Source organism: Ictalurus furcatus, chromosome 4 (assembly GCF_023375685.1).
Source record: "Ictalurus furcatus strain D&B chromosome 4, Billie_1.0, whole genome shotgun sequence".
In the NCBI taxonomy this organism is placed as follows: Eukaryota; Metazoa; Chordata; class Actinopteri; order Siluriformes; family Ictaluridae; genus Ictalurus; species Ictalurus furcatus.
Window position 1 is genome coordinate 33,098,537 of NC_071258.1, and position 15,530 is coordinate 33,114,066.

Sequence of the window (15,530 nt, forward strand, 5' to 3'; positions counted from 1 at the left end):
AAATGAGAATGAGTTTCTTGCACACATGGTTTCTATTCACTCAGGTTAGAGCAGCTGATCCTACATGCAGTTTACAAGGGCTGCCCAATCCTCCTCAACTCAGCAAAGATGGGGATGTACTGATTGGTGGGATTTTTTCCATACACAGCAAATGGAACCAGCCAGGACAAACATTCACATCAGGACCCCAGCAAGGAGAATGCACAAGGTGAGGGGCAATAGGGAAATTTCTATATGAAGTAGGTTATATCATGAACATTTTCCTAAATTATTTACATCATAAGATGTTCAAAATTCTTTCTGAAATTGATTATGATTTGAATATTTTTTCCCTACAGTTTGAATCTCAGAGAATTGAAAAATATACAAACAATGGTATTTGCCATTGAGGAAATCAACAACAGAACCGATATTCTTCCTGGCATCAGTTTGGGTTATAAAATCTATGATACCTGTGGAACAGTTGAAATAACCACAAGAGCCTCATTGTCCTTAGTAAATGGTGAAAAAAATAAAACTTCAGTGTCCTGCTCTAAAACTGAAACAGTTCAAGCAATCATAGGAGAATCATCATCTACCCCCACTATTGCCATATCTGCTACAGTGGGACCTTTACACATACCTGTGGTAAATCACCTGTCTTCTGATATCAAAGTATAAACATAAATTATCCCTGAAATATATACATTTGCATTACATGTTATGTAGGCGATTGTTATTCTCATGAAATGAAAAGGACATAAAACCAAGTGTTATTATCTATAGTTTATATGTTAATCATATAACTCTGTTACAGGTCAGTCACGCTGCATCATGTGCATGCTTAAGTGACAGAAAAAAATTTCCATCTTTCTTCAGAACTGTTCCCAGTGATTACTTCCAGAGCAGAGCGTTGGCAAAGCTAGTCAAATATTTTGGATGGACATGGGTAGGGGCCTTATGCAGTACTAATGATTATGGGATGAATGGTATAAATGAATTCATCAATGCAGCAAAAAAAGAGGGAATCTGTGTTGAGTATTCCAAGGCATTTTATAAGACAGACTCCAGAGAAAAAATTCTGAAAGTAGTTGAGATTATCAAGGCTTCAACCTCCAAAGTTATTGTAGCTTTTGTCTCATATTCTGACATGGGGGTTCTTTTAAAGGAAATGGCCTTACAGAACATGACAGGGTTTCAGTGGATTGGAAGTGAGTCTTGGATTTCTGATTTAAACCCAGCCAATGTTCAATGGCAGCATGTTCTAACAGGGTCTTTGGGTTTTGCTATCCCAAAAGCTGAAATCACTGGCCTTGGGGAATTTCTGACTAAGCTTAATCCAGCTTCTGATATACCTATTTACAAAGAGTTGTGGGAGACTATATTTCAGTGTAAACTTTCAACACAAGAAAATGTTGAGATGAAACAATTGTGCAAGCGCAACGAAAGTCTCACTCAAGTTCAAAACCTTTATACAGATGTTTCAGACTTACGACTTGCAAATAATGTTTATAAGGCTGTGTATGCTGTGGCTTATGCCCTGCATAGCAGTTATGGATGTTCAAAGATGGACAGTGGACAAGGTGCTGATGTGTGTACAAACCTTGCAGATAACCAGCAACCGTGGCAGGTAAGTGTAACAAAATATCCTGGTGGAAAAATGTATTTTTATATTCATAAATGAAGAGTATGCAATGCTTCCTTTAGATAGTGAATGAGTTGAAGAAAATCCATTTCGCCACTACAGCAGGAGAGGATGTATTCTTTGATGAGAATGGAGACCCAGCAGCGAGGTATGATGTGCTGAACTGGCAGCAAGGCAAAGATGGTAAAACAATGATTGTTAAAGTGGGCTTCTATGATGCCTCTCTGCAAACACACCGTCAGCTGTCATTTAACAACAACAGTATATCCTGGGCCCAAGACAAGGTAAACTACAATATCAATACCAACAGAATATCTTTATACAGATTTTGTATTGTATGTTTATATATACAGTATATTATTATTATTATTATTATTATTATTATTATTATTATTACACATACACAATAAATAATGGTTATCAGAAAATACTTACTAAATATACGCAATATGTAATGGTTTGCAGGTGCCAGTCTCTGTGTGTAGTCCGAGCTGTCCCCCAGGCACCAGGAAGGCTGTGCAGAAAGGAAGGGCAATCTGCTGCTTTGACTGTATACCATGCGCAGAGGGGGAAATAAGTAACATAACAGGTATAATGAATAGTGTTTTTAATAATGCCCAGAGGAACCAAAAAAATACAATGCAAAATGCACGTTACAATCTTGAATGAATTTAATAGTCAAATTGACATTCAATTTCTCTTCTTTAGATTCTATAATTTGTATCAAGTGCCCTCCTGAACTGTGGTCTAATGACAAGAAGGATACCTGTGTCTTAAAGCTGGTGGAATTCCTGTCATTTGAGGAAAGAATGGGAATCATTCTTGTATCATTTTCTTTGTTAGGAGTATCTTTCACCATCATCATTAGTGTAATTTTCTTTAAACACAAGGACACACCAATTGTTAGAGCAAATAATTCTGAACTGAGCTTTCTGTTACTCTTCTCTCTTACTCTGTGTTTTCTCTGTTCAATTACTTTTATTGGATGGCCATCTGATTGGTCCTGTATGCTTCGCCATACAGCGTTTGGGATCATCTTCGTCCTCTGCATCTCCTGTGTTCTTGGGAAAACAGTAGTGGTGTTAATGGCCTTCAGGGCTACACTTCCTGGCACTAATGTCATGAAATGGTTTGGGCCTCTACAGCAGAGACTCAGTGTACTTGCCTTCACTCTTGTACAGGTCATTATTTGTGTGCTTTGGCTAAACGTTTCTCCTCCTTTTCCTTACAAAAATATGAATTACTACAAGGAAAAGATTATATTAGAATGTAGTTTAGGTTCAGCTATAGGTTTCTGGGCTGTGCTGGGTTATATAGGATTTTTGGCCTTTTTATGTTTTATTTTGGCTTTTCTGGCTCGAAAGCTACCTGACAATTTCAATGAAGCAAAATTCATCACATTTAGTATGCTCATATTCTGTGCAGTTTGGATCACTTTTATTCCAGCTTATGTCAGCTCTCCTGGAAAATTCACTGTAGCTGTAGAGATATTTGCCATTTTAGCATCAAGCTTTGGTTTACTATTCTGCATATTTCTCCCAAAGTGTTATATAATCATCCTGAAACCAGAGAAGAATACTAAAAAGCAAATGATGGGTAAATGATTTAGCCAGCTAAATTGTCAGTAGTTTTGCACTGTTTAATATATGTTTTAGCTTAGCTAAAAGACTTTTAAACAAATCATCATAGAGGCCTATTATTCAATTAATACAACAAATAAAGTTAAAGTAATGCTTTATCTTTTGAATTTATTTACAGCACCATTTATCTTTCTATACATTTTTATTAAATTATCCAATGATTGCCCATTCAAAAATGTTTAATTATTACATACTTAAAATAGTTACATACAAAACGTGGAATTGGTCTTGTCACATATCCTGCTCTGTGAGTGTTAGGTAAAGCTAAACATTTCACAATGATACAATGCCTAAACAAATGTATCATCAGTTCTTTAAAAAAATCGCGTAAAATTTTGAAACTGCTCTTTTGTCAGCCCAAGTTGATTAGCCTGCAAGAAATAAACTTATAAACTTGCAAAAGAGCCACAAGTCGTCATTATCAGCTACTATGATCTAATCTGGGACCAGAAGATTACTATGAACAAACTTCAGGAGCCAGACAAAAAATGTTTGAACTGTCCTAAATAACTTTATTTCACAAATCAACACTATAAACACATGAGAACACATTGTCATTGTTATTGCAGGACTCATTTTCTTATGTGTAAACGAGTTTCTTATTTCTTATGAGACTTGTGTGGCTAGTGTTCTGTGAGTGCCATCCTTCAGGTACCCAGTAGGCTGTACAGAAAAGAAGCTTGTTTGCTGTTATGACTGCATGCCAGGCCAACTGAGGAACAAAAGATATATTGCTTTCCAGCTTGGCCTTTTGGTATACATGGTCAACTGAAAAAGGATACTGTATGGGCAAATAAAAGAGAAATATGTAAATATAGAGCTATGATCTTCTTATTAAGATTTAATTAAATGTTTTTATGTTTATTTTTTTCCATGTGGTTCCTCAGAAGCAGATATGGGACTTATAGACAACCTTAACAACTTGTAGACAACATCATAACATGGATTCTCTGCATAGTAGATTTAAATGCATGTGATGCCACAAATGGGCATGTCATCACAAAACATTTAGCATGCACAATACTCTTCTTTCTAAAGAAAGTCTCATTGTCATTAATTAAATTTTATTGTCAATGTATTGTGAAAAATTTGCCCAACATCGGGTTTGGTGATTAGAAGAATTTGCATAATGAATGAATAGCTCACATTTTACACAAGGGTGTGCAGTTTATTTAGATGATGTCATTGTTTATACTGACAGCTAGGATCAGCATGTGATCCATGTTCGAGCTTTGTTACAACATATGGCGGAAGCTGGCTTGACTGTGAATCTGTCTAAATGTGATTTTGCTAACAGCCACTGATACATACTTGGGGAAGGAGGTCTGTCAGGGTAGGGTGCACTCTTTGCATGCAAGTTGCTTGTAAAAAAAAGTTTTCCTACTCCATGCATTACGATGGAGCTGATGAGGTTTATTGGAATGGCCAGCTACTGCTGCAGTTTTTGCCCCAATTTTCATTCAGTGGTGTGTCAGTTAACTAACTTTTTGAAAATCTCGGGTTAAGTTTGCAGCGACCCTCGGGCTCGGATCTTTTTGTACAGGCCGTGCCCTCAGTATGAGGGAGTGGGTATTCTCGTTCCCACAGAGTTCAGTTAAGGCAACGTGAAGTTCCCTTTGAAAGGGAACCCTGTTCCCTCAGAAGGACACGAGACGTTGCGTAGCTTTGTCATACTGGGGCATGCCTGTGAATTGTGTCTTCGCTTCAGATATTAGAGGCTGACAGCATGATTCAGGTATCGTTTATATATCACGCAACGTGCTTAATTGCCACGTCACCTGATCATGGCAGGCCTATAAATAGGCATGATGTTACATAAGCTTCAGATACCGTTCATGCACGAGGGTGCTTCCCACAGCATTCAAAGTGCACTGTCAAAGTCTTATCATCATCAAAAGTTGCTGTACCCATGCAGGATAAGGGGCCGATTTTCTAACCTTATTGTCTAACATTACTGTGTAGAAAACTGCCAGAATGCAATGTTGTTTATTTTTTCAAATTCAGCAATTTTACTCTGTCCAAAAATATGGATATGCCCCCAAATCTGACTTTATACCATTTTATTGTAGAAGTAACATGTAATAAACCAGAGCAAAGGCAAATAAAATATTTCTTCACAGTTATTTCTGTGTGTACACACAACTGACTAAAATTCACAGCCCAAAATATTAGCAGGTAGGTTTATTGGCTATACTAAATTGCTTTAGATATGTGAGTGAGTGAGAGAGAGAGAGAGAGAGAGAGAGAGAGAGAGTGTGTGTGTACATGCACACATGGCACCCCCTAATGGATGGCATTCCAATTGGGCATATTTTTGCACTAAGTCCAGTATTCCTGGGATAGACTCTGGACCCACGAACAATATATATTCACTGATCTTTTTTATTTATTGCCTGTGACTATGCACAATTTGACAACCATCCAAGTAATGAGGTAATGCATATGTCACGGCCAACCAAGTTCTGTTCACGCCTGAAGCCGACGTCATGGCCAACCAAGTTATGCTCATGCTTGAGCCAACCAAGTTCAGCCTGCAGAGTCGATGGAGAATGACTCTCAGCATCCCTATACAGTTGAGGACGCCACTCAACCTTCTTGTTCAACTGAGGAAGTTTCTCGGCCTCCCATTAAAGCCAAGAGCTTTGTTTTGCTCCCTTCTCTGCCTCGGAAGTCACTACGCCAGGCTTCTCTATGAATGTCGCTCTGCCTTTCTGTACCGCAGAGGAAGTCGCTCCACAGTCAAGAAAGGCCAACGAGATGGCCCACCAAGTCAAACACCTGTCTAAAGCTGACGACACAACTTCCCAAGCCTGGGTCTTGCCTAATGAACCCGGCAAACCAGCCCCAGCCTCATATCTGCTCCTCAGGCTCCTCGAGGAGCTGCTACTTGGCTGAAGAGGTCTACACTTCCCACACACACACACATTCACCTTCTCTGGAATTCATGCTATATAAAACAATTTTTGAACACTGACTTTGCGAAGTATTACGTTCAGTTGCTATAGTCTCTGTCATGTACCAAGCCTTTATTCCTAGCTTTATGTTTCATGGTTTTGATCTGGTTCTCATCCTCATTATTTGAGTGTTGTCTTAATCTAGTTTATCCTGTTTGCTGATCACCTGACCATTTGCCTGTTTTGACCACGCTATTGTTTCATGATTTTTATTTGTCTTCCTATATCTCCTATAATAAAGCTCTTATCTGCATTTGCATTTGTCCTTAACGTCCTTATGTGACAGCTATGAGAAGAAAAGAAAACAGATTTCATTTAAAAAGCTAGTCATCAATTGAAAGACAATGAAACATTTCTTTTATAATAATTCCAATATATGTGGTGGACAGTCTAGTCCCCGGAATAATTATAAATATGTCATCTGCTAATTTGGCAACATCACAAACTCTGTAATTAGACCAAAAACCAAAAACAAATGGTTAAAAATGTGAAGGTCAAACTAGCTTATGTGTTGTAGTGGTATATGTTTTGTTTTTGACTTGTATTCCAACCATTTGTCCTGTAAATAATCTTGTTCACTGGTGAGTTGAAAAGTTAGCTAAGTGGATTATAATATGCATTTATAATATAATATTTATGCATAATATTATAATATTTAATTATATTTAACTGCTTGGTGCCATGGTTATTAATTTTATTTTGATTGTGTATTTGATTGTTTTATTGTATATTTATTTAGCATTAATGTGACTAAGGAGCAGTCTAAAAAAAATCCACACATAAACATGCTTGACTGTAAAACTTCCTCTTTGACAGCAGATGTCAGCCATGCGCAATGCACTTCACGGAGCGATTCAATATAGGATACAATGGGCCAGAATGGTTCAAAGTTACCACTAGAGGGACCAGAGCCTAAGTGATTCTCTCTGTTTATTCACAAAGGTAAAAAGTAAATTGTGATTTTATATATTTATATATATATATATATATATATATATATATATATATATATATATATATATATATATATATATATATCATATTAAATACACTGGAAATGGTTTGGTTTAAACTTACAGACAACGATTTCATAGTCCTGTTTACTATGGTAATAATGTCAGGTACCTATACTTGGTCTTCTTTTACAAGCTGCCAGTGGGGCATTATCAATGAACACCATGTCAAAAAGTTATTTTTTAGGAATGCTGATTAAGAACGTCTGTGACACAAGTCATTTCCTATTTTGTTACAGCATTCATGCTCATTAATGTTATAGCAGTTATAAACAGATGTTTCTTCAGCAGTGTATTTTTTTAAGTTAACAAGACAAAAAAAAAAAAAAACCTCATCTTGTCATGTTACACAGAAAATGGAAAGTTCAAAGCCCTACATCCTGAAGACTTTACCATATTGGAAAACTTTACAGCTTTACCTCTGATTGTTAAAAAGTGCTGCCACAGGAGACTCCTTCCATAAATGTTAAATAAATATCTCCTCACAGAAAAATTCACCACATCGAAGATTACACATTTTTAAATTCGTTTATATGGCACATCCAACATAAAAGTCCTTGTGCAAGTTGCCACTAGAGTAACAATAACATTAGAATGAGTGCATTCATATAAACCTATGATTTGCAGCTATTGCTATTTCAAATTCATCAACACCATCTGACAAACCAGAATTCAACAGTGCTATTGTATAAGTGATTCCTTGTGTGTAGCTGAATTTCACACATCACCACAAAATGGTTACCATATAAAATACAATGCAGAGTTGTTGTGATTACATTCTGGTGAACGTAGGATGTGTCTAACTAGCTTGTCTTTCTTGTGTCAAGCTTACCATTCCTAATGTGCTCATTCAGCAGGGTGTGCCTACACTTTTTTATACCTACACTTGGGCAAAATGGTTCAGGGCTAAACACTTCTATTATTTGAATTTGGTCTGGTTTTCTCTTTACTATCGAAGGAGGCCACTCCATGAGGTGACAACCTTGATAATATGTGAGTCATAATGCATTACTCACAAGGTGAAAAAGTGTTTACAGCTCTTTGTAAAAACAAAGTAATTATCCATGACGTCACACTGATTGTTTAATTTGGTTTAATTGTCCCTATTTTCTCTGCTGGTTAAAATCACTGGAAAAATATATATTTTTTTATGGTTAGGGTTGGACAGACTGCAGGAGATTAATTATTTTTTTAAATATATTTTCAGGTAATTTAACCTAAGATTCAGATACATCCAACATTCAAGCTCCTGTATGAAGAGATAACAGAGGGGGGAAAAATTGGCTCCTGAGTTGTTTTAATGGGCCAGAAAATTACTCTAGCTCCACAAGGACTTTCCAAAATTACCCTAAATGTTTTTTTGCTCCAGGCAAATTTACCTCTACTAAACAGGAACTCTTCTCACTACCTGTCACTGCAGGAGATGCAAGGCCCTGCTTTTCTCTTCCTTTCACTCATTCTATCTCTCTCTATATCTCTGGTCAGGTGATGGCCGTGGATGCCTGGCTGTGGGCACTAGGGTTCCTGATATGGCCGATCTGGGTGAACTCTGTGGGACTCTCATGTACTCTGCAGACCAGGCCTATCTCCCGGAGCCTGTATAAGAAAGGTGATGTGATTATTGGGGGTCTCTTTCCAATTTATGTTGAAGCCCCTGAACCTGATCACATGTTCATACAGAGAGTGCAGGGAAGCCATTGCCAGAGGTGAGAACTATGTGTCCTCAGGATGAAAAAAAGTGCAGAAGTAATACATATAAGATGGAGGGACATTTGAAAATGTTGAAAAATTATTTGCTGTTAGAGTATTTGTGGGTCTGGTTGTGGAATTTGTTTGAGTATGTGGTTTCAATGTGCCAAAAATCTTTAATGAGCTTGACAATTTTTGTCATTTTATATTTATTGAGTTTACTAAAGCTTCCCTTGCTATTTACAAATGCTTCAATAACTAATAATATTCTTCTGAAAGTCCTTTTTTTCTTTATCTCTGTCTCAGTGTTGAATTACGATCTTACCACTGGCTGCAAACAATGATCTTCACAGTGGAGGAGATTAACCAGAATCCATCTCTGCTGCCAAACTTCACACTGGGCTACCTCGCTGCAGATACCTGCTTGGCCGAGAGCAGTACCCTAAGTGCCGCACTGGCAATGGTGACGGGACAGGAGGATACAGTGTCTGGGGAACATTGTACAATGGCTCCCAATGTGCCTGTCATTATTGGCGATGCACGCTCCTCTGCCTCCATAGTGGTGGCTGATACCTTGAGTGTTTTTGACATCCCTATGGTAAATGACCGTGTCACTATTTGGCTATAAAAAATTTCGTTTATGATATATTGATATAGTGTCGATGTAACAATTTTTAATCAGATATCTCTCTTCCACTTACAGTCCTTTCATTCTATTACAAAGGGAAGACTGATTTTATTTATGTGCTCTAAGTTTATTTGTCTGCTCTTGTCTCTCCAGGTTAGTTACTTTGCTTCTTGTGCATGTCTCAGTGATCGCACCAGGTACCCCACCTTTCTGCGCACAGTTCCTAGTGATGCTTTCCAGGCTAAAGCCATGGCCCGTCTGTTGCACCTGATGGGCTGGACCTGGGTTGGGGTTGTCTCTGGAGATGATGTTTATGGGAAAAGTGGTGTGCAGCTGCTGCTGAAGGAACTAAAGGGTTCAGGTGTGTGTGTAGACTACCATGAGGTCATCCCCAAATCCCATGCACCGAGTAGGATTCAACGCATCGTGGAGAGAATCCAGAGTTCGAAGGCTCAGGTGGTAGTAACCTTCGCTATTGGGCCTGATACGGAGGTCTTACTGAGAGAAGTGGTGAGGATGAATGCCACTGACAGGCAGTGGATTGCTACTGAAGCATGGAGCACCTCTACCCACTACTCTGCATGGAGCGGCATCTCCTTAGCAGGGACCCTTGGTTTTGCCCTGAGGCGGGTTGATATCCAGGGTCTGGGCTCCTATTTGACCCAATTGAGCCCAGAGGAACACTTAATGGAGCCACTGGTCCAGAGTGTTTGGGAGGATGTGTTTGGGTGTAGATTTGGGGAGCAAATTCAATCAGGACCTCCAAGACCACTGTGCACAGGCTTGGAGAAAGTAAAACATGGAGAGGCCTATTTTGATGTCATGTATAATGTCTATAAGGCTGTGTATGCTATTGCAAATGCTATTCAGGACATGCTGGCATGTCAGCCTGGCAAAGGACCCTTTGAGAATGGAGAATGTCCTGATATTAAACCAATAAAACCTAAACAGGTAAAATATCATCTATTAGTTCCAATTATGTGACCTTAATCATTTTAATCATTTAGGTTATACAGTGTGCTTGTATGGATTGTTTGTATGGGTTTGTATTTAGCTTCTACACTATCTGAAGGCAGTCCAGTTCACAACGCCAGTTGGTGAAATGGTTGGTTTTGATGAGAACGGGGATCCATCTGCCTCATATGACATAATTAACTGGCATGTAGGGGCTGAAGGAAAAGTGGAGTTTGTCAAAGTTGGACAATTTGATGCAGCAAAAGGACCAGAGCAAGACTTCCACCTGGATCTCAGGAAAGTGTTCTGGGGAGGGGGCTGGGGTGATGAGGTAAGAATGTACATTTTAGTTTGGTGTTCTGGCAGTATCAACCATCACTGATACAGACTAACATTGCTGTACTGTAATTTTGAGCTTGAGGTATGGTAAATAATCAGCAAGCTAAGGAACAACAGAGATATTTGAAGTGAACTGGCCTGCACATAATACAAAACCAGTATATCAAGATATTTTCTCTGTGTGCGTGTGTGTTTGTGTGTGTGTGTGTGTGTGTGTGTGTGTGTGTGTGTGTTTGTATGTCTGCAGAGCACAATTACTAACTCTGTAGGGAAAATAAATAGCATTTTTATGTTGAGTAGCTGACAACTGTGTAGGGGGTATGCCATAATTAGAAACCCATGTTAAATCTTACACCTGAAAAGGGACTGACCTATCCTATGGTTCCCATTCTGTTCCATAACATTTGTGCTAAAAAAATTAAAAATAAAAAACTAAAGAAAAAAATAACACAATTATGTCCTCTGAAATCTTTCGATGAAACCAATGGCAATTTTTATCTCTGCTATCCAGGTACCGGTGTCTGTTTGCAGTGAGAGCTGTCCCCCAGGCACCAGGAAAGCTGTACAGAAAGGGAAGCCTCTTTGCTGCTATGACTGTATACCATGCACATCAGGGGAGATAAGCAATTCTACAGGTACTGTACAGGACAAATTCTTGTTCAGTGTTAAAAGTGCTGTTAATTGTTTCAGCACAGTGTACACAGCAAAGCAATATTAGCAAGCCAATGTTTTTCAACTCATCTTTTTAACACCCAACAGTAAATTTGTTCACCCTTACAAAATGGTGTAAATCTGAAATACTATTAAGAGAAAGGGTGACTGCACTAGTGGGGTGGCATTTGTGTCCCACTGATATTGCGCGTACAAATATTTAGGTAAATAAAGGTAATAGACATTAGACATTAGAAAGATAGCAAAGTATCCTTCATCACTACCTATCATCTAAAGCATTTGAAAAACCTACAGCACTAATAAAATCTACAACACTTGAAAACATGTCTTCCTCCATAGTTATTCATCCAATTATAACTACATTTTACCTTTAAATATAATAATAAAAATTCTTCAAAAATCAAATTTTGCATTAATGTGCAAATCCATTTAACACCTCATGCTCAAAACATCTTTTGCCATGAGTTGCCATTACAGGTTAGTGAATGGACAGCTCATGTGACAAAAATGCACATTTTAGTCCTTCAACATTCACTCAACCCTGTTATCTGAGTACATTTATCCCTACAAATAAGTCATATGCTGAACAGGAAACACCATCATCTTATTTTCCTAAAGAGCAAGGAAAGAGGAAAAGTAAGCACTCTCATTTTTAAAAATTCTTTAATAATATTGTGATATGGACCAACCAGGTAGAAAGTAAATTTGAATGATTTTTTTATATAATTTTGAGTAAATTATTTTAATGTACGTAGCACCCCTTTGGTGTAATACCTTTTACTTGAGGGAGCTACCCTGAGTTCTTTTCTATTTATCAAGAGAAATACTAAATACTTACTCTTCTTTGTGTTACTTGGCTAATGCCTTGGGTTCCCCATGCAACAACAGAAAAATGTGTGCACAACACTCAAAAGATATAGGCAATTCACCCAGATTAACCAACAAAAGCCGGCATTATACCCCATAAAACAAACAAAACAATAGTACCAAGTTCCCCGATGCAGGCCTGAATGTAGCTGGCGTACGTAGAAGCCTCAAACAAAATGGCTGCTTCACCACGAGGGCAAAAACAAATAAACGGTACCTTGATCAAGAATGGGGTCACACTCACGCAGGGTCGTTGCAAGATAGAAGAAAAGGAGATTCACGCACAGGTAGTCATCCGCGAAGTCCACAGCTCCTTTCTCTGTGACAAACACAGTCTCTGCACCTCCAATCGGCTGTTCGCTAACTTATTAGCAAAGTCCACGTGTGCACTAGCATTCAAGTCTTAACAGCTAGCTCTTAACTATTATATTCTTTCCGAGGTTGTACTCTCCACAGATAGCTTATTCCACCACTAAAGTCACATATAGTGCTCTGGTCGACCACTTAACTCACAGTGATGGTACTTGAGAAAAACCGCAGCTAGGGAATCCACACTCCTTCCACACACGTGCTCTTCTCTCTCCCTGTCTCTCTCACGCTGTTTTTCCTCGACCTTCCGGTGACCTGTAACTCAATTAACACAAATAATTTAAACTTACACCTTTACGATCCTTATTTTTTCTCTGTACACACTCAAAGTATTATTATAGCATTAAACTCCTTATGAATGTAATTTTTCCCAAACAAACTATATTTAACATGTAAATAATATAATCCATAAAGTTACCTATGTAATTACATCCACTACGCAAAATACATATGTAAGAGAGCATCACACACACAATATTTTTAACCCTTTAAATCTATTTAAGAACTTATTCTAGGACTGAATCAACTTAAATAATGACACTATTTTTCACCTCGCTATATGTACATAAGGATCTCTTGCTGTTAATATGGATTCTGTTTAACCACATTTTATACAGTATATTTGCTAATTCTACGCTAAAGAAAATCTATCCTGTTACTCATTTAAAAGCAAAAGACCGCCACTATCAGCAAAAAAACCTTTAAAAATTAGATTGTTGCCTGAGATGTGTGAGCAAATTTAATTAAGTTTTATTTCTGAGTTTTCAAGTTGAAGGGAAGTTACAAGAGCTAAATGGCACCCAAGTTGCAGAATCACCCTAAAATCATAAATGATGTCTCTCACTAATCAATTTAATGCTTCTAATCATGTTTCTCTCCAGACTCTCTGGAGTGCACCAAGTGTCCTGAGAGGTTCTGGTCTAACACTGACCGGACAGAGTGCATCCCAATGATAGTGGAGTTCCTGTCCTTTCAAGATAATATGGGCATCATCCTCTCTGTGCTTTCGGCTGCTGGAGCAGCTCTTACCATTACCGTCCTGGCTGCCTTTTTCCATCATCGAGACACACCGCTGGTCCGTGCCAACAACTCTGAACTGAGCTTCCTGCTGCTGCTGTCACTTAAACTCTGCTTCCTGTGTGCACTGGCTTTTATTGGCCAGCCGGCACCTTGGTCCTGCATGCTACGCCATACACTGTTTGGGATCAGTTTTGTGGTGTGTCTGGCTTGTGTGCTCAGTAAGACAGTGGTGGTGTTAGTAGCCTTCAGAGCAACTCTGCCGGGCTCAAATGTGATGCGATACTTTGGTCCTGTTCAGCAGAGGGCAGGTATTTTCCTCTGTACGCTGATACAGGTGGGGATCTGTGTGTTTTGGCTGGTTCTGGCACCTCCTTTGCCCACTGAAAGTGCAGGGGGTGAGCTTGGGGCACGGGTGGTACTGCTGTGTGCCATAGGCTCAGTGGCAGGTTTTTCCCTGGTTCTGGGCTACATCGGCCTCCTGGCTGCTGTCTGCTTCCTTCTGGCCTTCTTCGCCCGGAAGCTTCCGGACAATTTCAATGAAGCAAAGTTCATCACTTTTAGCATGTTGATCTTCTGTGCTGTGTGGATCGCATTTGTTCCAGCGTATGTCAGCTCTCCTGGGAAATATACAGTAGCCGTAGAGGTCTTTGCCATCCTAGCTTCAAGTTACGGCCTTCTGCTGTGTATCTTTGCCCCAAAATGTTACATCATCCTACTCAGACCTGATAAGAACACAAAAAAGAACATGATGGCCAAATAGTTAACTTTTGGGAATGTTGCTCAAAGAATAATAATGCTGATTAATGTTGAAGGCTTCAGAAAGTTACAAGGTGGAACAAAACTATATTATCTTGATTAAAAACCATTTCAAGGAACCTCGCGTTAGTATTCATTTATTTAGAATTTGTTGTTAAAAAAAAATTATGAACTAAATAAACACTTCATGTTACATTTCCATTCTCATTCTCCATCTGATCAAAAGCAGAATGCATTTTTATTTATGATCACACACAGTAATAACCCATCTGTGTGTGTGTGGAGCACTAATATCCCCTGACTGATCAGTGTAACACTATATGGCACTATATGGTATGCAAATAATTTTATCAACTATTTTTTTATATCACCCTATATTTGACATATTATACATGAACACATCATGTATGGAATAATCATTAAAAATTGTTAATCTGTTTGTAATCATGGTATAATAATCTGAATAACCTGTCCTATAGGATATTACACTTTTGTTACACCCTTGGTTGGGGCGAGCCTGGTCTGGTTCACACCTCTGCCCTTCAACATTAATCTATAAAGGCGGATGACAAGAAAAATACACTACGTAGTGAAAAGTTTGTGGACACCTGGTCTTCACACCCATAAATGGGCCTTCTGTAAACTGTTGCCAGAAACTTGGAAGCACACAATTGTATGCTGTAGCATTACAGTTTCCATTCACTGCAACGAAGAGGCCTAAACATGTTCCAACATGATGCCCCTGTGCGCAAAGCAAGGTCCATGAAGACGTGGTTTGCCAAGGTTGGAGTGAAAGAACTCGAGTGACCTGCACAGAGCCCTGACCTCAACCCCACTGAACACCTTTGGGATGATCTGTAACTAATATGTGTGTGTGTGTGTGTGTGTGTGTGTGTGTGTGTGTGTGTGTGTGTGTGTGTGTGTGTGTGTGTGTGTGTGTGAATTTCTCATTGTATATCCAGAATTGATATAGTTCTGTGAAACTGCTTTGTGACAATGTCCACT

General features: G+C 38.7%; 2 protein-coding genes across 2 annotated transcripts; both read left to right on the forward strand.

Annotated features, from left to right (window-relative positions):
* LOC128606337 (extracellular calcium-sensing receptor) lies at positions 1 to 3,228 on the forward strand. Its single transcript, XM_053622374.1, has 6 exons — positions 1 to 208; positions 339 to 627; positions 797 to 1,609; positions 1,687 to 1,907; positions 2,083 to 2,213; positions 2,333 to 3,228. Exons 1-6 carry the CDS (start codon positions 3 to 5, stop codon positions 3,226 to 3,228), a joined length of 2,556 nt encoding a protein of 851 aa, XP_053478349.1. The 5' UTR covers positions 1 to 2.
* A 5,456-nt stretch (positions 3,229 to 8,684) lies between these two features.
* On the forward strand, positions 8,685 to 14,626 carry LOC128607067 (extracellular calcium-sensing receptor-like). The gene is made up of 6 exons (XM_053623688.1): positions 8,685 to 8,937; positions 9,227 to 9,518; positions 9,702 to 10,499; positions 10,603 to 10,833; positions 11,353 to 11,476; positions 13,631 to 14,626. The coding sequence occupies exons 1-6, from the start codon at positions 8,720 to 8,722 to the stop codon at positions 14,527 to 14,529; spliced, it is 2,562 nt and encodes an 853-aa protein (XP_053479663.1). The 5' UTR covers positions 8,685 to 8,719; the 3' UTR covers positions 14,530 to 14,626.
* The last annotated feature ends 904 nt before the right edge of the window (positions 14,627 to 15,530 follow it).

Bases quoted from the DNA above. Each gene is read 5' to 3' on its own strand.
- LOC128606337 (XM_053622374.1), top strand. From the start codon at position 3: ATGAGAATGAGTTTCTTGCACACATGGTTTCTATTCACTCAGGTTAGA. The intron at 1,908-2,082 runs GGTAAACTACAA...AATATGTAATGG, and splicing joins ATATCCTGGGCCCAAGACAA to TTTGCAGGTGCCAGTCTCTG. The intron at 2,214-2,332 runs GTATAATGAATA...TCTCTTCTTTAG, and splicing joins GGAAATAAGTAACATAACAG to ATTCTATAATTTGTATCAAG.
- LOC128607067 (XM_053623688.1), top strand. From the start codon at position 8,720: ATGGCCGTGGATGCCTGGCTGTGGGCACTAGGGTTCCTGATATGGCCG. The intron at 10,500-10,602 runs GTAAAATATCAT...GTTTGTATTTAG, and splicing joins AACCAATAAAACCTAAACAG to CTTCTACACTATCTGAAGGC. The intron at 11,477-13,630 runs GTACTGTACAGG...GTTTCTCTCCAG, and splicing joins GGAGATAAGCAATTCTACAG to ACTCTCTGGAGTGCACCAAG.